The 23,920-nt window shown below is 39.3% G+C and overlaps 1 protein-coding gene across 1 annotated transcript in view; it reads left to right on the forward strand.

The window, feature by feature from the left end:
• Positions 1 to 18,751, forward strand: part of TDRD9 (tudor domain containing 9) — a 232,373-nt gene extending 213,622 nt beyond the window's left edge. The window contains exons 33-37 of the mRNA XM_027849264.1: positions 115 to 211; positions 3,467 to 3,605; positions 14,012 to 14,130; positions 16,681 to 16,753; positions 18,382 to 18,751. Coding sequence (XP_027705065.1) covers positions 115 to 211; positions 3,467 to 3,605; positions 14,012 to 14,130; positions 16,681 to 16,753; positions 18,382 to 18,483 — 530 coding nt within the window. The 3' untranslated portion in view covers positions 18,484 to 18,751. The remainder of the gene's footprint in view (positions 1 to 114; positions 212 to 3,466; positions 3,606 to 14,011; positions 14,131 to 16,680; positions 16,754 to 18,381) is intronic.
• The last annotated feature ends 5,169 nt before the right edge of the window (positions 18,752 to 23,920 follow it).

Here is a 23,920-nt window from a genome sequence, read left to right on the forward strand (position 1 = left end):
GGAGCATGTAGCAAAGCTAATTTAGTTCTATCCACTGCTTTTCTTTTCATACATGAACACTGCTAATTTCATTTACTTTCCTGTAACTCTTCGCTGTTATTGTATTTGTTATAGGATCTACTATGCTCCTGAGAGAAACCTCTCTGATGCCTCATATTCCGGGACTACCAGCATTACTTAGTATGTTGTTTGCCCCGGTTATGGAACTGAGGTATGGATGCATAAGAAATAATTGTTGGCCTATATAAGTTTCTCTGAATGTAACCTATGGCTCAGAGCCATCATTCTTGGATTACACATAACAGTTTTAATTTCTCCCCCCCCATTTCCATAGCAACAGTAGGATTTGGCTTATGTTTCTATGATCCCTTTGCTCTCATGTAAGCTCTCAGGAAAACTAAATATTGTATATAAGACAAGCTAATTTAAACTTGACAAAAATTCAAAAAGACTTATATCTGAGTCCAAAGCAGCTCCCCTTCCTTTTTCTATACAGCCTAGACTTAAACTGCTTACTTCTGGAGGCCAAGCGTCAGAGTTGGTTGTGAATTTGAGTCTATACTAGAACAAAGGCTTCATCTGTGGTCATGGTGTAGAAGAGGGCTGTGATGATTCATACCCTTTTTAAGTTCATATTGTGGGGCAGCTAAGTGGCGCAGTGGATAGAGCACCGGCACTGGATTCAGGAGGACCTGAGTTCAAATCCAGCCTCAGACACATAACAATTACTAGCTGTGTGACCTGGGCAAGTCATGAAACCCCATTGCCAGGCCCTTCAACCCCAAAAAAGAAGTTCATATTGTGTCACAAAAACACAAGAGGATGAAATGGAGCACTGTCTACAAGAAACATGTTTTAAATTGGGGATATTGGATGTATGACAGAGCCCCACATGAGGTAGATACATCTGCTTTAGCACCTCTTTAATAGGTGATTATCTAGTCCTGCATATACTCATTGATAGGGGAAACCTTACTACCTCATGAAGTAGTTCATTATTTAAATGAAAGTTCATTTCTGAATTTGTAAAGAAGCTGTAGAAGCCTTGAGGCTTGCCTACTCTTCCCTCCTTAAGGAATCTTTATCAAGGAGTTAATTATGCGTGATGTGCACATAGTGTTGGATGGGCAAATAGAAGAGAAGAGAGGAACTTACTTTAGGATAACTAGCATGTCCTTCTTAAGTTATTTTTTCCTTACTAAATGTCCCCCATTCTTTCAGCCAGTCTTCTCGTGTTAGAACTTGAGAACCTTACATCGTCCTGGTTGCCCTCCTCTGAATGTTCTCAATTCTTATCAGTGTCCATTCTAAAATGTGGTGCCCAAAATTGAATACAATACTCCAGATGTAATTTGACCAGGGCAAAGTACTGAAGAGCTATCATTTCCCTAGAATGCCTCTTTTTTTTTTTGGGGGGGGGGGCTAGGCAGTGGGGTTAAGTGACTTGCCCCAGGGTCACACAGCTAGTAAGTGTTATGTGTCTGAGGCTGGATTTGAACTCAGGTCCTCCTGAATCCAGTGCCAGTGCTCTATCCACTGCGCCACTTAGCTGCCCCCTAGAATGCCCGTTTTAATGGCAGCCTAATATTATGTGAGCTTTCCTGGCTGCCATAAAACACTGTTTACTAATGTTGAGCTTAAAAACACCAGTATTTTCCCATTGGACTATTGTGTCTAGCTATACTTCTCCCATCTTGTATCTTTTTTGAGCCTGTTTTCATATTACTATGTTTTACCCATTTTTGAATCCTGAATCTCTCATTTAGTATGTTAACTCCCAGCCTTGGCCTTTATCCAAGTCACTGATAAAAATATTAAACAGTATAAGGTCAAACACAGATCCCTGTAGACACAACACTAGAGACTACCTTCAGAATTGACATTGAATCATTAATAACTACTCTCAGGGTCCAGCCATTCAGCAGTTCTGAGTCTGCCTAAGTGTACTGTAAGTGTACTGTCACCTACCTCACATTTCTCCATCTTCTCCAAGGTTTATATGAATATCTTTTATCTTTTTTTTTTTTTTTGCTAAAATTTAGGTAGATTTTTATAGATATATAGCATTCCTTTACTCTTTCTGTATGGCAAATTTTCATAAGGGATATGATCTGTTCTATGTTCACTAACCTTCAAGCCTTTAATAACTAATAAAATAAATTTTATTTGCTCTCTCAGGTGACTTTATTATTGCTCTTAGTGGCACCACTATTTACTTATTCTCCCATTTTTGAAGCTTGAATCAGGACCATAGATATTAGAACAGGAAGGAGCCTTACAGGTCAGCTAGTCCAGTCCCCTCATTGTGTGGGTGGTGATTGAGATCAAGAGAGATGAAATGAACTTCCAAGAATTCACATATATTAAGTAGCAGAGTTGGAATAGTAAACCCAGGTCTGCTGACTCTAAATCCTGGACTCTTTTCATTCTAGTACCGTAAATATGTTACCAAATCTTATTTACTGTACCTTTGTATCATCTGGCAACCACCTGTGTGCTCTTCTCTATTTCTTCTCTTACTATCTTAATCCAAGACTTTATTAACCAGCTGACTGTGACAGCTGTCTCTTAGCAAGTCGTTCTGCCTCCGTTCTTAACCTGCTCCATTTTAGTGTTTGTAGTCCTGGCAGACTTTCCTTTCTCATGCATAGATATGATCATTTCACTCCTGCTCAAGACTTTTTTGTAGCTTCATATTGTCTAGCAAGTAGAGTTTAAGCTTTATAGGCTGGTAAGCAATGCACCCCACATTCTATTAGAGCACCTCCTGACTTTGAGAGACAAATCTCTTGTATTCTACATTGCAGTCAAACTATACTTTCCTTTCCCCATAGAGGCACTTTTTATTCTCACCTCCATTCCTTTGTTCACACTACTCCCTGTATTTGGAATGGCACTTTTGTGTTTGTGTATATGTTAACTTCCTGTGCTATATTGTAATTTGAGGTGGTCAGTGACTAACGTTTATATAAATTTTTTATCTGGCTTTTGGCAGAGGCTTAACAAATATTTGTCTAATTTAATTCAGGTGAATAGTTGAATTGAATTCCCAAAGACATATTAATTTAAGCTTTGTTTAAATGAGACTCAAAAGTATAAGAGCAAATGACTTCTTATGTATGGCCAAATACTTGACATGAAATGATGCATATATCGTTACGAGTACTATCATAATGTATAAAATTCAAAATTTGGGAACTCACAGGTTTTAAGTCTTCTAGGTCAGTCATTTTGCAGCTTTCACATAGTGTTCTATTTTACTATTAGTGATCTTTCTAAGTTTATTTTGGGTTTATGCACTGCAAGTTTAAATTTGTGCCCTGGAATTTGACTAAAGTGGTGGTTTATTGCTGTTCCTAAGAATTTTAAATAGGAATGTGCAACACTTTAGAATAAAAATAACACTTTATTTTTGCAGTTTCCTGTCAAATGGTACCTAGTATTAAATTTTGCCTATGTTCTTTAGGGTCGATCAGAGTGGAAAATGTTACACCGGTGCCCTTTGTGGTTTGGGGTGGAGTCCAACTACTGGAACACCAGTACTGCCAGAGCACGACATTGAGTTGGCATTTGATGTTCATTTGAATGTGGAAGACATTGTTGAGGTAAGATCATAGGATCTAGAGATAGAAGGGACCTTAGAGAGCATAAGATCATAGGTTTTCTTTACACATGAAGAAATGGAGACTGAATTAACAAGTATTTATAATGTAGCTACTGTGTGTCAGGCATTGAACTAGGACCTAGGGTTACAAAGACCTAGGGTTACAAAGACCAAGACGTAAGAGTTTACATTCTATCAGAGATGGCAGAGAGAGAGAGAGACAGAGAGTGTGTGTGTGTGTGTGTGTATGTATAAATACAAGACATTTTGGGGAGAGGGGGCTTTGTACAGAAGATGGTACTTGAGCAAAATCTTGAAGGAAATGAGAGATTCTGTGAGGCGGAGAGTAGGGGGGAGAGTGTATGTCATTTGTGAAGAACAGCAAGGACAGTTTGGCTGGACCTCATGTGGAGACCAAGGTCCAGAGAGTGACTTTCCCATGGTCACAGGTGTAAAAGAGCCATGATTTAAACCCATGTACTTCAACACACCACACCTTTTTTGGATACTGGGTCTCCCTGTCTCATTCAAGCTGGAAGGGCAGTAGCCATTTGTGGACAAGTCCCATGGTACTGCTTATTGGTGCAGAAGCTTTGACCAGCTCATTCTGACTTTAGTTGGTTCACTCCTCCTTAGGCATCCCAGGGGTTCCCTGCTCTCAGGGGTTCACCTTATTGGTGACGAAATTAGTGACAGAAATTCCATCAGTTCTAGCCCCACTGCCGTCCAGACCTCTCAATCTCAAGCAGTCCACCAGCTTCTGGTGAGCAGGGATTATAGGTGTGTATCACTACCACACTCAACTAACTCAGATATTCCTGGTCGAAAATCCAGTGTCCCTTTTCACAATACTGTGCACAATTGTTACTAATTGCTGAGCTTGGTAACAGCTTGATTTCGTTGTTTTTCATTTACTTTGCTTTTATTTATTTATTATTCTTTGTTCCTTTTATTTCCTCTCCTAAAGGATAAAGCACTTCTCCTATCTTGAAATTTCTACCTGCTGATGATATCCTTTTATCCCCCCACAGAAATTATTGGATTTAGCTGTAGAGATAATTTAGTCCAACTTCCTAAATTTGCAATGAGAAAATTGAACCTTGCCTGCCTTGTTGGACTCCTTTGTACTTTATATAAGGGGCTCTAACATGCATGTCTTTTTCTCTCTCTTGTAATAAAATAAGTTGCTACTCAAATCTTTTGGAATCATGACTGCTGGTTGACATTGGAGTCCAACAAACAGACCATTGTGCCTTTGGTTTGATTTCACTACCTAGCCAATCTATAAAAGTAGACAGAAGCACCCTGTTTTCTAGATTTGTATTCAGATCCTCCCTGGAGGAGATGTAAATGTTTAGCTTACTATAACTGGCAGCTCTGTCCTGGACCCTGTTCTGTACTCTCTCTAAACTATTTTGCTTTATGATCTCATTAGCTCCCATGTTTTCAATTATTATCTCTACGCAAATGATTCTCAGATCTATTTTTCCAGCTCTTACCTCTCTCCTGACCTCTTGTCTCATATCTCCAGATGCCCACTGGACACCTCAAAATGCATATCCTGTAAATGTCTTAAACTCAACGTATCCAAAACTGAACTTTTATGTCTCTCCAAAACTTTCTGTTCTTAACTTTTTTATTACTATGAAGAGCACTGGCATTCTCCCAATTACCTAGGCTTACAATCTAGGTGCCAGCCTATACTCCTCATTCTGCCCCCCTCCCCCAATATCCAATCTGTTGCTAATTCCTATTGATTTTGCAGTATATCTCATATACGCTGTCTTCTCTCCCCTGACATAGGCACCTCCCTGATGCAGGTCATCATTGCCTAACACCTAGCAATATTGCCATAGCTGTCTGCTGATTGGTTTCCTCATATCAAATCTCTCCCTACTCCAGCTATCAAACTGGCCACCACCCTATTCGATAAACTTTGGTGGGAGCAGTAGGGGAGCGGGAGCAAGAGGGAGCAGGAAGGGCACCACACCTCCCACTCCTGCCTTCCTTGAAAACTGCCAGATCACTGAGGGAAGATGTCTGTGCTCATCTGAAGGGTCCCGGCTGCACAGTTTATCAGTCTGGGTTAGACTGGCTAGAGCCAGGTTTGTACCTCAGCTTTAAGGGCACTGAGAGTTTAATAGAGTTCAGTTGCAAAGGATCACTGTTATGTTATTTCAGGGGGGGCTTTATCTCTGGAAAATAAGGGGGATGATATTCACATTTCCATACCAACTAGAATATTCTTCTCCCTTGTCCCATTGGAAAAAATTAGGCTTACCATTTCCATGCTGAACATTCTTATTCTTTCGATGAAGTGCATCCTCATCTTTGTCTGAGTTTGTAGGCAGAGATAGATATACAAAATGGAGAGTTTCTTTTAGTTGAACTCCTTCTTTACCCAGTTTTTGGGGAAAGGGGGAAATGGTGGGTCTAGTGGCAGGTCTCTACTGAACTTGACCTTCCTTACATGGATCTGTGGCACTTCTGTGTAGGCTTGTAACTGAGAAGGGAAAAGGGATGGAATAAACATGTATATAGTACCTCCTCTGTGCCTGGCACTATGCTAAGCACTTTACAAATATCATATCATGTAAGCCTCATAACAACCTTGCAAGGTATGTGTTAGTATCCCCATTTTACAGATGAAGAAATCAAGGCAAACAGCAGCTTAGTGACTTGCCTAAGGTCACACAGCTAGTACGTATCTGACGCTGGATTTGAACAAAGACCTTCCTGACTCCAGGTTCTGTTCTCTGCACACCCAGCTGCCTCATTTGGAACTGTGGATGAATTTTAGAAGCTTGTTTTGTCATTTAAGTTTGGTCTGTAATTTTGAAATGCTCTTTTCTGAGAGGAATTGTAACTTCTGTGTAATGGCCATCCACTTACCCTTCCTGTGCCTCAAGGTCAGAGAAGGGCAGCTGTTGTCCCAGTTTTCAGAACAGAGTCTACACATACAGACCCAAGAGTGTGACTTCCAATTCCTAGTGAAATGCGGGAATGAGTTATTAATGTGATGGCTGGGGAATAGAGTGATCACGAAGTGTTCAGAAGCATGACAGCACGACTGCATCAAGAGCAGCAGCAGGCCATGTCAGACTAACCTCATCTCCCTTTTGGACATGTTTACTGGACGAATAGATCAAATCAGTGCTGTTGCTGTTGTGCCTCGATTGCACAAAATGTGATAAATCTCTTGTGTTAGTCTTATGGGAAAGAAAGAGAAATGTGGCCTAGAAGGTACTGTAATTGGTTAGATTCAGAACTTCTTGAATGGCTAGATCCAAATTATTTTTCTTAATAGTTTTATGTCACCTTAGAAGGCTGCCAGTCTTCCCTGTCCCACTCCAGTGCTGTTCTGTGCTGGGCCTTGTTCTGACCTTTTTATCAGTGACTTAGTTAAAAGGGGGTGGGAGGGTGGCAGTTAGGTGGTGCAGCAGAATGAACTCCTGGTCTGCATTCAGAAAGATTCTTCTTCCTGGGTTCAAATCTGGTCTCAGACATGTATTAAACTCTGTGACCTTAGGCAAGTCACTTAATCCTTTTTGCCTCAGATCCTGTAAAATGAGCCGCAGAAGGAAATGGCAAACTACTCTAGTGTCTTTGCCAAGAAAACCTGAAATAGGGTCACAAAGAATTGAAAAAAAAATGATTAAACTGCTAGATAAAAGGCATAGGTGGAACATTCATGCAGTTTGTAATTGTCACAAAATTGGAAGGCTTGATGGAAGGCAAAGTAAGATAGAGCTATTTAATAGTGGATTCCTTTCTCATCTGAGGACTTTTTTTTTTTTAAGCAAAAGCTCAGTAACCATTTGTCAGGTATGTTATAGAGAAGATTCTTTTTCAGATATGAGTTGGAACAGATAGTCTTTGAAGTCCTTTCCGTCTCTGAAATTCTGTGATTCTGTAGACCCTCGGGGAGATAAGAGCTTTGATTTGTTTTTCTTGGACCATAAGGCAGTACCAGAACCAGTGAATGAATATTATAGAGGGATAGACTTCAACTCTGCAATATAAGGACAAAATTCTTAGTGATTAAAGCTGTCCAAAAGTAGAATGGACTGCCTCAGTAGCTGATAACGAGTTTCCCGTCATGGAAGTCTTTCAGTAGAAGCTTAAATAACTGCTTGGCTCAGCATGCTGAAGAGAAAGATTGAAGATTCAGGCATTGTTTGGACTGGATATCGTGTTAGATTCCCTTCACCTCTCAGGATCTATTATGCAATTCAATTTAACAAACATTTTATTAAATCCCTGTTTTGTATGTGACACTGTGCTAGAAATATAGAAATTATAAGTGCAAACATAAAATTGAAAATTTTTAAAAACTGTCTTGATTTTTTTCATACAAGTAACTGTGTCAACACCACTCTATGTCCTCACATGTCTTCCTCTTACATCTGTTCAGAGTATGAGGTTGTCGTCCTACTTGCTAAGGGTAACTTCCTTATTTGTTCCTTTGATACCATTCTCTCCTGTCTCTTTCTGGAGGAAGTTAAATGCATTGACCCAGTTAGTGCTCTCAAGAGGCAATTGAATCTTACATATTTTAAGCATTTGTGAAATGCTTGTTAAAGAAAGGTGAAGAAACTTTTTATAATAGTAGTGATAGGGTTGAGAATACACACTGACCCCTTCCAATGAGCCAAATACTCCGACCCCTTGATAAAGGACACATGCGACATGCTTGTCAGTCCCATTTGTCCCTGTGATGGGTATGTGGGTGGTGGGGAGGGAATTATATAAATGTGAAATATTGTTGACTTAGCCAGGAAGATCCACCTACTCATTACCCTGTAAGAGGAACTAAGGAGAAACAATTTCTTCCCTCTTCCTTTCTCTTGCAAGGTGACTTCTTCATTGGAAGAGGTCTAGTCTTGCATAGACACGATGAGCTCTTGCACTTCCAGCAAGCGGTGGACAGATTTCTCTGCCATTATTCATGAAGTCACCAATGCTGTATTCTCCTCCCTTCTCTGCTCACCCTCTCCTTTTCCACTTGAAAAGGGCCCTTTCTGGGTCCAGCAAAGACTAGAGAGAGAGAGAGAGAACTTGTTTCTTCTCAGTTCCTTATATAGCCTCTTGAACTCTTCCTGGCTTAGTGATCAAGTAGTCTTTGGCACAGCCTCCCATTACTGAACAATCAGGAGTCTCTAGTATGTGGCCCACCAGTAGGGATCAGGATGTATGCTCAACCACACGAGGAAATGAGATATATGTCATAAATATGATAGGTATACTATAATAAGGACAAAAGAGAGAATCAGGGGCAGAGCCAAGATGGCGAAAGGAAAGCAATGACTGTCTTGAGTTCTCTCCCAAAGCCCTCCAAATACCTAAAAAAAGGCTCTAAACAAATTCTAAAGCAGCAGAACCCACAAAAAGACAGAGTGAAACGAATTTCCAGCCAAAGACAGCCTGGATGGTTGCGCCGGGCGGGGAGAGGAGCACAGTTTGGCGTGGGCACACGGGTCGCAGCAACCCTGGAGCAGGCCTCAGAGGACTGAATCGGGGGCAGCTGTGGCGGTTTCCAGACTTCTCAACCCCTGAATGCCAAGAACAACTTAGAAGGTCAGTGGGAAAAGTCTGTGCGGTGAGAGAGGAGCTAGATCTCAGCCACAAGTCTTGAGCGCAGCCGGGGCTGAGGCTTTTTTCCTGAGCTTCCGGCCCACAGACTGGGCGAATCCAGTGGCTGATCAGAGGGGGATTGCAAGGATCTCTTTGCCAGTGCTGAGGCAGGAATCTCTTGCTTTACCTGTGCTTGGATCTGGGTCACAGTTCTGAGGGGTGGTCCCTGGGGCAAGGAGCTTCTTGTGGTGGTGGAGAGGAAACACCTCGCCCCTTATCATAGCACCTTGGAAGAACTGACACTTTTCAGGTCCCTAGAAGTACCTCTGAAAACAGCTGTACAAACCCGTGAAGCTTGGGACAGTACACTCTTCACATTGGAAGCAGACTTTTACCTTAACAAAGAGTTTAAAACTCAAGTAATTGGCTGGGATCATGAGTAAGCAGTGCAAAAAAGAGTCAGAGTATATTATCTTAACTTTGGTGACAAAGAAGATCAAAACATAGACCCAGAAGAAGACAAAAAAACCAAAGCTCCTACATCCAAAGCCTCCGAGAAAAATATGAATCAGTGCCAGGCCTTGGAAGAGCTCAAAAGGGATTTTGAGAAGCAAGTAAGAGAAGTAGAGGAAAAACTGAGAGTGATGCAAGAAAATCATGAAAAACAAGTCAACAGCTTGCTAGAGGAGACCCAAAAAAATACTGAAGAAAATAACACCTTCAAAAATAGCCTAACCCAAATGGCAAAAGAGGTCCAAAAAGCCAATGAAGAAAAGAATGCCCTAAAGAGCAAAGCTGGAGAAATGGAAAAGGAAGTCCAAAAGATTACTGAAGAAAATACTTCCTTAAAAATTAGAATAGAGCAATTGGAAGCTAGTGACTTTATGAGAAATCAAGACACTGTAAAACAAATCCAAAAGAATGAAAAATTACAAAACAGTGTGAAATATCTCATTGGAGAAACAACTGACCTGGAAAATAGATCCAGGAGAGAGAATTTAAAAATTATTGGACTATCTGAAAGCCATGATCACAAAAAGAGCCTCGACATCATCTTTCAAGAAATGACCAAGGAAAACTGTCCTGATATTTTAGAACCAGAGGGCAAAATAGAAATTGAAAGACTCCACCAATCTCCTCCTGAAAGAGATCCCCAAAGAAAAACTCCTACCCAAATTTCAGAGTTCCCAGGTCAAGGAGAAAATATTACAAGCAGCCAGAGAGAAACAATTCAAGTATTGTGGAAACACAATCAGGATAATACAAGATTTAGCAGCTTCTACTTTAAGGGACCGCAGGGCATGGAATATAATATTCTGGAGGGCAAAGGAGGTAGAATTACAACCAAGAATCACCTACCCAGCAAAACTGAGTATAGTTCTTCAGGGGAAAAAATGGTCATTCAGTGAAATAGAGGACTTTCAAGCATTCTTGATGAAAAGACCAGAGCTGAATAGAAAATTTGACTTTCCAATACAAGACTCAAGTGGAACATGAAGAAGTAAACAGGAAAGAAAAATCATAAGAGACTTATTAAGGTTGAACTACACATTCCTGCATGGAAAGATGATATTTGTAACTCATGAGACCTTTGTCAGTATTAGGGTAGTTGGAGGGAAAAAATTATATGTATGTATATATAGATAGATAGATAGATAGAGGGTACAGGGTGAGTTGAAGATGAAGGGGTCATATCTGGAGAATAAAATTAAGGGGTGAGAGGATTATACTAGGAGAAGGAGAAAGGGAAAGGTAGAACAGGGTAAATTATCTCACAAAAAAACAGAAAAGAAAAAGCTCTTACAGTGGAGGGGAAATGGGAAGGTGAGAGGGAATGAGTGAATCTTATTCTCATAGGATTTGACTTAAGGAGGGAATAACATATACACTCAATTGGGCGTGGTAATCTGTCTTACCCTACAGGAAAATGGGGGGGAAGGGGACAGGAGAGTAGGGGAATGATAGAGAGGAGGGCAGATTGAGAAAGGGAGTAATCAGAAGCAAATACTTCTGAGGAGGGACAGGGTCAAAAGAATTAAAACATAAAAAAGAGAGAATCAGACAAAGTGATAGAAGAAACTTTAAGGAGAGATAACAGAAAAGACCAGGGAAAGTTATATGGAGGAGTTGGTTTCCTGAATTGGGGATGAAAGGAAAAGGATTTTAGTAGATACAAATGAGGAGGAAGTATATATCAGACATGGGGGACTACCCAAATCCATAGGTACAAAACAGGGTAGGAGAAAACCAAGGGATAGCTAGCTAGTAGTTCAGTTTGGTAAAAAGTTGTATATGTGAAAGAGAACTAAAATGAAACTGGAAAGGTTGGTTGTAACAAGTTTGTGAAAGATCTTAAATACAAGCTAAAGAGTTTGTAGTTTATCCTTTGAGAACTGGAGAGCCACTGAATATATGTAATATGTAGGAGAATTTCGGATTCAGATCTATACATTATGAAAATTAATGTAGTAGGTTTTGTGGGATGGACTGGAATGGGGAAAAGCTGAAGTCAAGAAGACAGGATACTTTTAAATTAGTTTGGAGAGTATTAAAGAAGAAAATTGACTGGACTTAGCAATTGATCAGATGAAGAAGAAGGAAGAAGCAAAGATCACAGATCTTTTTTAGCCTGGTAAGTTGAAGGATTTTATCAACAGAAACAGGGAAGTTGGAAGAAGGGACATATTTGGATGAAGAGGAGTTTGGTTTAGGACAGTTTAATTCAGGGAAGCAAGGAAACTTTCAGGTGATGTCCATCAAGCTATAGGTGATAGAGGGTAAGAATTCAGAGGAAGAGATTGGCTCTAGAGATAGAGATTTCAGTGCCTCTGTCTAAAGATGCTATTTAAAAATATGGGAGTGGATAAGATTGACACTAGATGGTGTCTATCAAACAGCAAACATTTATTAAATACCTGTAGAGAAAAAAGAAAGCACTAGAGACACTTGGAGTTTGAGAAGAAGACAAACCAGCAAAAGACACCAAGAAGGAATAATCAGACAGGAATAGAAGAGAATAATGTCATGGAAGTCAAATGAGGAGAAAGTATCAGAGAATATCAGAATTTGAAAAATAAAGACATAAAAATGTTTAGTGGCTTTCACCAAAGTCCATATTTATTACCTTGAAGAAAGCAGTTGCAATAGAGTGGTGAGAATACAATGAAGATTGTAGAGGGTTGAGGAGTGATTATAGACAAACAGTTCTCAAACTTTTTGGTCTCAGTATTCTTTAACTCTTAAAAATTATTGAGAATCCTCCCGCTCTAAAGCACTTGTGTTTATGGGGGCTATATCAGTAGATACTTCAGGAATTAAAATATCTTAGTATTATGAAAATAGTTTTGACTTTGTGGGCCCCCTGAAAGCATCTTGGGGACACCTAGATGTCCCCAGACCATGCTTTAAAAACCACTGGTGGGGAGGGCAACTGGGTAGCGCAGTGGATAGAGCACCGGCCCTGAAGTCAGGAGGACCTGAGTTCAAATCTGATCTCAGACCAAACACTTGACACTTACTAGCTGTGTGACCCTGGGCAAGTCACTTAACCGCAATTGCCTTTAAAAAAAAACCAAACAGACCCACTGGTATACAATACCAGTACTAGGTCTGTATCCCAAAGAAATCATACAAATAGGAAAACGATCTACATGTACAAAAATATTTATAGCAGCTCTTTCTATGGTGGCAAAGAATTGGAAATTGAGGGGATGCCCTTCAGTTGGGGAATGGCTAAACAAGTTGTGGCATATGAATGTAATGGAATACTATTGTGCATAAGAAATGATGAGCAGACAGACTTCAGAAAAACCTGGAAAGACTTGTATGGACTGATGCTGAGTGAAGTGAGCAGAAGCAGGAGAACGTTGTACACAGCAACAGCCACAATGTGTGATGACTGACTTTGATAGACTTAGCTCTTCCCAGCAATGCAAGGATCTAAGACAACTCCAAAAGATTCACGATGGAAAATGCTCTCTGCATCCAGAAAAAGAACTATGGAGTCTGAATGCAGATCAAAGCATATTATTTGATCTCTTTTTTTTCTTATTTTGTTTTTTATTGCTTGTAGTTTGTCCCATTGGTTCAAATTCTTCTTTACAATGTGACTAATGTGAAAATGGGTTCAATATGAATGTATATGTACAGCCTATATCAGATTGCACGCTGTCTTGGGGTGGGAGGAGGGGAGAGATGGGGAGACTATTTGGAACTCCAAATGTCGTGGAAATAAAGGTTGAAAACTAAAAATAAATTAAAAACAAACTTAAAAAAATAATAAAAACTACTGGTATAAACTATTCTTTCTAGAAATTTAGTAGTGAAGGGGAGGGAAGGCAGGTTGCAGATGAAGTTTTTTGTTTTTTTTTTAAGGATAGGGAAGATTTGAACTTTCCTTCACTTTTTTACTTTGTAGATACTAGGAAAGGAAGCTGCAGAAAGGGAGATTAATGATGAAAAAAGAGAAGTGGTTGTATAGGAGAGAATCGTATCAAGGGTACAAATAAAGAAATTAGCCTTAACAAGTACAGGGACAACCCTATAAGAATAGATGAAAGGGGAAGACCTGTGAGGACATGTAAAAGTGTCAGTGTAACACCATGAAAACTTTAGTCAAGGATGGTTTTATAAAGTTTTTTTTTAATTTAGAGTTTTGATGCATAATAACATATAGGTTTTTCTGAATTGTGGTTTTGTCAAGTTTTATAAAAATTCATGCTAGTTTTGTAGTTTTGTATTAAGTAACATTTTAAGTGAACTGTTTCAGTTTCAGGTGTAAGTCAGCCAAGATCGATAATCTCAATATTGTTTTGTGTTATCATTTATGTACAGATTAACATTCTTCGGGCAGCTATTAACAAGATAGTTTGTGATGGACCAAATGGGTGCATGTATCTTGGGCCCGAAAGAATTGCACAGCTACAAGATAATGCTCGGCAGAAACTTTTAGGGTGAGTTCTGTTAAGATATTTGATATTCCTTCTGATTCAGTTTCCTTCACTTTCTTATATTTCCCTCTCTCCTATTTTGAGTATCATCTATACGATCACATTTTAGAGCTTTAATTGCTATTTTGGTTCCTAACAAATTTTCTTAATTAAACAACAAAAATTTCTTTCAAAAACTAGTTAACAGAAACTAAGTCGGAATAGGAATATTGCCAATCTTAATGAAGTAAGGCGGACATGGACCCTAGTGCAAGTGATCAGTAATAACAGTGGGAGTGATAGGAGCAGGGCATAATTTCTACACTTAACAGGGCAGGGTTCTGCACCCATCCCTTCTGACTATATATGTAGAATTTTCCACAAATTACCACCTCATCCTGCATTCAGCACCCTTTATAGTCTTGTGATTTTCTGATATATCAAATGAAAAGATCTCCAGTTTTGCTTTTTAAGCTGTAATCACACTGACAATGCATTACTTTCAAATATGGAAAAAATAGAATTTGCTTTTGATAATTTAAGCTTTCTTGAATTTATTTTGTGCTTTTGCTCGTTAAATGTCAATTCAGTATTTGAATTTATTTAACAAAGAGAAACATTATTTAGTGAAACAATCATAATAATTTATATAATTCCTTAATAGGTAATGTAATTGAACATGTAAAAACTGGGATAGCTAGGTGGCACAGTATTCAGAGAGTATAGAGCATAAAGTCAGAATGACTTAAGTTCAAATCCAACCACAGCCACTAAATAGCTATGTGACTCCGGACAAGTCATTTAACTTCTATTTCCCTCAGTTGACTCATCTGTAAAATCGAGATAATTATAGCACCTTCCTCCTCGGGTTGTTGTGAGGTTCAAATAAGACTATAATTTTAAAGGGCTTAGCATAGCATATAGTCAGCACTATATAAATGTTCACTATTATTATTTTTTCCCAATTTTAAAAGTAAGTCATTGATTCAGTAATATTAATGAAGTTTCTTGAATCTTATTTTAAAAAAACCACCTTGGTTTTAAAAAAAAAACTACTTAAAACACATTTACTATAATTTGTGACTGAAATGTTGAGGCTTTCTATAGATATTTAACAAAAATAAATGGATATATCTTTATAATGTCAATAGAAATGTATGTGACAACGTTATGGCTATTTAAAGTAACATTTGTCATCAGTTGTCATAGTTTGGTCATGTAGAAGGGCATGGCACTCCCAGTAGCATCTGTGATGTAGTGGCATCTGTTCTTAGCATGAACAGGCCAGTATTTCAGCAAGGACTGATTGCTAAGGAACTACAGTACTGTTTGGCCCTTGTGAAAGTGTGAAAGATCTGCTAATAAAGTGATTCTGCATCAAACTTACTGCTCAGTTTTGGAATGGCTTTTTTTTTTTAAAGTATGAATTACATAAAGCTATTTGGGACAGCCATTTATAAAGTTGTAAGCTTTCAAACTAATTATATTTATACTATATTACTGCTGTTCAAGACAAAAAGTATATATTTGCAAAATCTATTCAGAAACAATTCAAATATATGGTTATGTTTCAGAGGGTCTGCCGTGGGCAGGCAGAAAATATATAGCAATTGAATAGATGAGACAAAAACAATTTTACAAACTATTCATTAGAGAAGGCAAGAGGCACTTGCAGTAGTGGACTGTAGAGTCAGGAAGACTTGCGCTGAAATATTACCTCTTGCATGAAACAACTTTGTGACTGTGGGCAAGTCACTTAGTCTCTCATTGCCTCCGGTGACTAAGAATACAAGTTGGAAATGAGTTGCCAGTCTGTACCACTGGAGTGCTTTTCTTCACCAAGAGTTCCGCACACTGACACACTTACAAAGGTCCATGCTCAAAAGAGATAGTGGGAACATAGACTTAGAACTGGAAGGGACCTGAGGGTTCTAGCCCTTCATCTCCAAGTGATGAAGTTGGGTCCAGAGCAGCTGTGGCTTCTCTAAGGTTGCTTATTAGGTATTAGTGGCAGAGACAGATGTTGCACAGCTGTTCTCTGATTCCAGTACAAATCCAAGATTCTTTCCACTGCCTTGCCTACTGTCTTTTGTCACATGATAGGCTTGTCCTCTTTCCTCCTGTGTGCTATAACGTGCAAAGCACACTTTTAATTATATTCTTCAGTATCACCAAAAACCAAAACAAAACTGTGTGGATGCCACCTCAACTGACAGAGATTGAAATCCCAGTACAGCTTAGTAGAAAGGTTCATGAATTTCTGTGGACAAAAATAGTCATTTCCTACTAGCCCACCTCTTAGCAATGAACCTTTCTGCATTCCATTAGGTGAGCCTTCCAATGACAGGCCCAAAGTGCTTCTAAACCTTTCCCATTGGTAGGACCTACAACAGCTTGCACTCTCCTGTTCTATCCTTTGAGAACCCCAAGTGATTGACACAGATACTTTAAAATGGAAATGATTCATTTTAGAGGAATAGAACACATTCTGTCTGTTCACAAGTAAAGACTCTTACATCTACTTAGTTTTGCAGTGCCTGTTAATCTTTAGCAACTTTTTTTTTAAATTTTCAGTTTGTTCTGCAAATTGAAACCAAGAGAAATAATTGCTCCTACATGGTATGAAAAAACATATGATTGGAATCAGGTAAGCATCTAAGGTGTTAAACAAGTGAAACAACTTGTGTTAGGGGCTGGTTTAGAATTAGACCATTGGTTAAAATAGGAGAAGTTAAGTTTGGAAAAGGGTCAGGAGTAAGGTGGAGGTAAGCATTTTCATCTTTGAATCCCTTCCTAATCCAATCCCTGATTAATGCCTTCCTTTTACTGCCAAATGAAGACACTCAAGGCCTCTGCTTCAACAAGACTTAACTCCTTTAATCAGCTGCCATACCCTTCTCACCTTGAAACTGATCTACTGAAGGTCATCAGTGACTGCCAAATTCAGTGGTCCTTCCCCCCCCCCCCCCCCCCCCCCCCAGTCCTCATGTCTCTATGAGCATAGGCTTGACTTGATCCTCCTTGACTTCAACCCAAAAGTATTTATTAGAGACAGGGTCAGGATGAGTCCAGTTGGTTAGGGTACAAGTAGTCAATTTAGATTAGACTGGTGTCCAGAGATGTGAGGAGACATTTGTGAGAAAATAGGAATTAGAAAGGGAGAAGGAATTGGAGAGCTGATTTGGTAGTGTATTAACTGAGTACAGTATCTGCAGATTTCTCAGAAATAGCTGCTTCCTAGGAAGGTCATTTCTATACAAAGTACTTTGGGAATAAGCAGGGACACTAGGTCAGACTAGACTAACCTGACAGCTTTGAAAAGCAGATTATAAATTACCAGTGCCCTGTCACCTTGGGATCATTTCAAAATATGTCTTGTACTAGGCCTATTACTTTACACAAGTAGAAGTAACAAAGTCTTAGAACTGATGGGGAGCTTAGAAATGATCTAAACCTCATGCCTTCAATCAAAAGATAAGGAAACTGAGAAGTGTAGTTTCCCAGTTTTCACTTGTAGCAGAATTCATTTTTGTGATTTTAAGATTTCCCAGTATCACGGACACAAGGAACCTTAGCTGAAATGCAAGGCTTAAGGGGCAGCTAGGTGGCACAGTGGATAGAGCACCGGCCCTGAAGTCAGGAGGACCTGAGTTCAAAACCCGCCTCAGAGCAAACACTTGTCACTTACTAGCTGTGTGACCCTGGGCAAGTCACTTAACCCCAATTGCCTTAAAACAAAAAATAAATAAATAAATGAAATGCAAGGCTTAGAAAATGTAATGGAAACCATACTTTTCATTAAAACTCAGGCTGCCATTTGCTGTTGTAACCTTAACCTCTAAGCCCAAAGGATTATTGATTGGGGGGGGGAACTCAGCTAAAGTATTAATTCTCGTTCCTCTTTGCAACTTAGGTCGGAAGGCCATCCTTCAGATTATTTCCAAATCTTGATGTTGAGTACAACCATACGTCTATCCCTCATCTTTCCGTGAGAAAGATTCTTTTAGGGGGTTCTCAATGCTCAGTAATTAAATTTGTACCCATGTCAGCACACTGTTGTGAAGGGATGACCTGAGAAAAGGAGCACTTAGTTGGGCTATTAAAAGATGACAATGACATGTTTTAGAATAGAAAAGCAAGATTTAATGTTAAAGAAATATTTTGAATGGCAAAGAAAATTTTTCTCGTGGCTTAAGGAACAAAGATATATTCACAATTTTAAAATTACCAGCAGTAATAAATAATTTCCTTACTATTGTACTTTTCTTTTTTTAGGTAGATCCAAAACTGATCATGGAACAGTCTGACAGGGAGAGTGGAAGAGGAAAACATACATTCCTCTATCAGCTTCATAAACTGATTGTATTAAGTACCTAGATAGTTCATTGAATCACAATCAAGATTCAGCATAAAGGAAGTTATGTAAAAATGGGTTTAAGTTCTTTGTACTTTTCTTTTACCAAGAATTGTCACCGGTGAGCCTGCAGTCTACTGCACTGGAGAGAGGGACATCCAAGGGCTTCAACAGCTTGCAAGGGGGACTGGGGGTGGGAATAGGATGGCGTAATGGTAGCATGGGAAATCCAGCCTTTCCATAAAAAAATGAAAAATCAGTGTAGAAAATAACTTTTTTGCCAAAGCTGTTCAGAAGGAAGATTTGTTTAAAGAAGAGCTCCTATATCCTTTTTTACTCTGCTGCTAATTCAGGTAGTATGAGGTGGACAGAGTAGCTAATATTCTCTGTGCTCTTCTGAAAATGGGTGTATTTTTCTGTTGTTTCAGCAGTTTAAAGGCTTATTCAAGATACAAGGCCTAGGAAGCTTGGGTTGTCATGAGGAGAAGTCTAAGTGATGCTTATGGCACATTCTAATTTTTGTTTTGTGAGGAGGAAAAATGTAGTTTTTTAAAACCTAACTTCTGTTTTGTATACTTTAAATGTTTATTCAGGTCCCCTTTCTTAGGTCACATATGATGAAGCAGAGAGTGCTTTTCACCTGATATAGCTATGTTACAACAATAAAAGTCATGAGGTAAAGTCACTGGCGTTACCATTTTTTAGTCAGAGAAGTACAAATGTTTGCAACTTTAAGAAAAACCAATAAGCAGCAATGCTCATTCAGTCAACAAACGTTAAGTACCAAAGGTCAGATCTTTGGTCCCTGTCACCATGGAACTCAATATTTAGATGGAGGATGAGACACAGATGACTATAATAATTGCATTAGTGCTGCATGAGGTCTAAAGTGGAAGGTCATTAATATTTGTTTCACAAAAAGCTTCAACACAAATTTCTTTGCAACAGCCAGCTCCTAAAAGATTCTTGCTTTTTTTAAAAAAAAGTTTTTCATTCTGCTTTTCTGAGATGTATGTTAAATAAAATGAGATGTGCTTACATGGGATCAGGAGTGCTGAAGATGGTAGCCAGGATACTAATCATAGTTTTTCCCAAATGTGACTTCCCACTATTTGAAATCCTTATTTTTCCATGTATTTATATTTTGCCTGCATTGTTTGAAGTTGTCATTACATTGTGGTTAGACCTGTCAGCAAAAAGACAGAAAGGGACTTGGAAATAGGATCAAGATTGTAGTAAGATGAGCATAATTTTGTGATGACATGCATGAAGGGAGCAGTGTTCTTATTCTGCTGTGGTTAATTGACCGTTATCAGTTCTCAAAGTTCTCCCTCTTAAGATAGAAGGTAAAGGGACTCAAAGAACACTTTTCCACTCTTTAGCTTACTTAGGAGATTGAAATATTCCAGACTGGAATCCCGATATGTGTTAGAATATTAGAGAGTAGAAGAATGAATGCTATGTAGGGGGGAGAAAAGGAAGGAGAATTAAGGCTTTTCCTAAAACAAAGGAACTAGATGTTTTGAAGAGGAAGTAGCTACTTATCTTCTAAAAAATGATGACGCACATGCACAGGTTATCAGTTGAAAAATCATTCAATGTCTGAAGAAGAAGAAATGAATAATGCTAGCTGGCACCGCCTACCTGAGGGAGACTGTTTGATTTGACAGCAATAATACAGTCTGTTGTTTTCCTGGGGCATGTATCTGAGAAAAGCTTTAAACCTTTCAAAATTTGTCAAATTGTTGTTAATTGGCTATGTCACCTGTAGCTTTTTGTCCCTCATGACTTGGTGTTCATATGGGCTAAAATTCGGTCCTGATATTTGATCCCAAATTGTCCTCAAGAGGAATTACTCCAGGAAAATAGTAAATAAAGATTGGCTATAGCTTATGTTTAGATTTCTCCAAAAGTGGGTAAAAGGATTCCCCACCTCCCATGCTCAGTGTAGCAAATGCAAATCAGGTGGAAGACAGCCTTTATTTGAGGCCACAGAAAATGCAAAGTCCTTACAGGAACCCAGAAACAGATACATGAAACACAGAAGGCTTTTGAATCGCACATAAACTTCCCTTAGAAGAAACCAAAACTTGGAGTTGCTATCTGGGCAACTCTTGGATGCTCCATTGTGTTCCTTTTTTCCTACAGAGTCCTACATATTCCCCTAAGACTTATAATATCTTCCCTTGCGGTTTATACTGATCCTAGAAGGAAAATGAATTTTAGGGGTTGTTGATTAAGCAGACTCTCCTCATTACACCTATACTGTCCAAGTAACTCGCCAAAATAGTAGAGGATGTTAAAGTCTAGATCTCCTCCTCTCCCTCCACCCCCCAATGTGATGTTATGATGTGTCTTTATCACTTCAGTTGCTTGGATCATGTTGGCAAGTCTCTTACTCTGCTAAGGAGCACACTGTTGAGGAAGTCTCCTAGAAGAGCCTCCTTAATCAGAAGCCAGGGCTAGATTTCAAATGGTCCATGAATTTGATGTGAAACCAATTACAGCTGTATTTTTACTAACTGAAATTAATGCTAAACATCGTTTTGAGAGGGTTCTTCACCAGACTGCTTAAGGGGTTCATGACACAAAAAAAGGTTAAGAACTCTTGTCCCAGAAGGACAGTGCCCTAAGTTTCAAACTTAAGAAATCTCAAATTTAAGAACTTACTCTTCATTTCTGTTTTCCTGATTCTACTTAATTCACTCTGCATCAGTTCATATAAATCTTTTTCATGATTCAGTGAAGTCTTCATGTTCATAATTTCTTATAGCACAATAACATATCATTATATTCATATCCCAATTGATGGGAATGTTTTTTGTTTCCATTTTTTTCTTTCCGTGGAAAGTGCTGCTATGAATATTTTGGTGTAGATGTGACATTTCCTTTTCATCTTTTGATACCCTTGGGGTATTTGCCTAGTAGTATTATCTCGAAGGCTATTGTAGCTTGCTTTGATAGATGATGGAGAAATGCAGCTCCTCCTTTTGTTGTTATGTAGTTGTTTCAGTTGTGTCTGACTCATTGTGACCCCATTTGGGGTTTTCTTGGCAAAGATACTGGAGTGGTTTGCCATTTCTTCTTTAGCTTATTTTACAGATGAGGAACTGAGGCAAACAGGGTGAAGTGACTTTCCTAAGGTCACATAGCTGTTAAATGTCTGAAGCCGGATTTGAACTCGGGAAGACGAATCTTCCTTTCTCCAGACCCAGCACTCTAGCCACTGCACCACCTCGCTGTCTACATCTCTTAGGGTTGGTCCATTTTAGTATCTATCTATTAGGGGCTTCCACATTACACTGAACTAAAGCTGCAACTTGAAAGCTTCTTGTCAAGGATGGGGCAAAACTAAACCTTGGTTGTGTCAGTATTTGTGAGAGTGACAGCTTCCCATAGGTCAGGGCCCCCTTGGTGTATGTGATGACACACCCAACATCCATGAGGCCCACTAGCTTTAAGGTGATTTAAGTTATGCTCCACCTCACTGTGAAGATCACTAACAGTATTAAAACAGATCACATACTAAAAAGTATCCATTTTAAAATTATCCAATCTCATGAATTTGCGAAATTATCCTTAAGGAGAAGTAAATAACTTTTAGAATCTTATTCTCCAGTCATCCTGAGAAGAGTCTAGTGAAGAAGAACAACGGTTAATATCGGGATCAATAACAATGCAACAAGAAGTGCAAGTGCCATCTGCATCATCAGCAGAAATATGAAATTAAGCAAGTGGTAAAACAAAAAGCATTCGTCTTCCTATACTTACCAGTTTTCCAAGAAAATAGGTGCTTCTCACTTCCCCACCCTTTCTGGAAGAGTTGAGAGAAGAAGAAAGAGTGATCTCATTAAGGTTAGGCAAAGTAAAAAATTCATCATCTGTCTAAATAAGGGGCAGGTTTTACATGGGAGAAGTCTGTTGAAGAGACCTTTTCTCCGATCTTGATTGCAGTTAGAATTGTCAGCAGTACTTGGAACAGGCCTTCCCAAGTGGGTTAAGTTCTTCTGGTCCACTGGAAATTCGTGGTGTAGATCTTACTTGTAGGTTGAAAGTCATTCATTGAGAAGTACAAGGGCCCAGTCTATACTGAGGCTTCTGTGTCATGAAGTTCCCTCTGTCTATTTTGTAGTTCCTGTATATAAGAAGCAATAGAAATATCTCCTAGTATTCATGGATGGATTGTGGAGAATGGTTTTGCCTTTATAGGAGGGTGCTCAAAAAGCGTTTCAGAAGGAGAGACATTTAATTTCCACTGGGGTCTGCTCCTGAGATAAAACAATGCAAGGGGGAGGACATTAGGCCACTTAAGGTGATTCTGAGAACATAGTTTCCAACCATAGTCAAGTTGCACTTGACCTGGCCTGAACTCTGAGGATAATAAGGGATGTGAAATCTAGGAGTCACTCCTAGACAATGAATTTGGGAGAGGACCATGTCAGTGAAATGAGATTCTGGGTCAATGCAAGCCAGAAGCAAAGTGGGATACAATTTCTTTTAGAATAATTTTACCAACAAAACCAGCAGTAGCTTTTGCACTAGGAAGGGTTTATTCCTAGCAAGTCAGCTAATTAATGATTACAATACAAACTTTATAGTGGCCAGGTGAAGGTCTATTAATGAAATCTATTTGCAAACATCCAAAAGGAATATAAGCTAAGGGGCATTCACTGAAAGCAATTGCATGTAATAAAAGGGGCCACCTATGCCCTTCTAATATAGCCAATGAGTCTAGCTGAGTGAAGTAATGCTCTGTAGGGCAAAGGGACGGTCCAAGGGATTGAGTGAAGATCTAAAATAGCCCCCTTTTAAACATACCCCTGAAGCCACCCCCTTGTTTTTTGTTTAATAGAAAAGGGCTTACTGTAATTTGGGGGTCCCAACATGGAGCCATAAAAGGCTCTCGTAAGGTCTATGAGTACAGTTGGGTGTTGTGGTTCAAGCTGCAAGGGCTCTGGATTAGAGTCTTTGGTTAGAGAAACTGGAGGTTTAGTGATCTCTCCAAATGATGGAGTCTACTGTCGGCAATATCCAGCTGCTCCCCAAATAGCATGCAATTGTTTTTTGGTCATGGGCACAGACAAGTGTTGGAAAGCCTATAAACACTTGGGATAAACAGAGCGAGTGCTAGCGGACAAAATGAAACCAAGGTACTCCACTTGGGGGAGGCACCTGTGCCAGCAGTTTTGAAGTGTGGCCTTTCAGGTGAAGCTGGAGAAGATGACGGTCATCCTGACAAAACTAAACCCTGGGCGCAGTTAGTAAGAGCTCATCAACATACTGAGCTAGTGAGGAGTCCTTGAAGGTACTGGTAGCCAAATCCTGCTGCAAAATTTGAGAGATCTTTCTACACATACCCTTGAGGCAGAGGAGTCTGTATCCATTGTGTGGTGTTCCTGGTGAAAGCAAACAGGTATTGGGAATCTGGGTGAATTGAGATGCTAAAAGAAAGTTAAGCAA

The sequence above is a fragment of the Vombatus ursinus genome, unplaced genomic scaffold, assembly GCF_900497805.2.
Source record: "Vombatus ursinus unplaced genomic scaffold, bare-nosed wombat genome assembly UNPS02007284.1, whole genome shotgun sequence".
In the NCBI taxonomy this organism is placed as follows: domain Eukaryota; kingdom Metazoa; phylum Chordata; class Mammalia; order Diprotodontia; family Vombatidae; genus Vombatus; species Vombatus ursinus.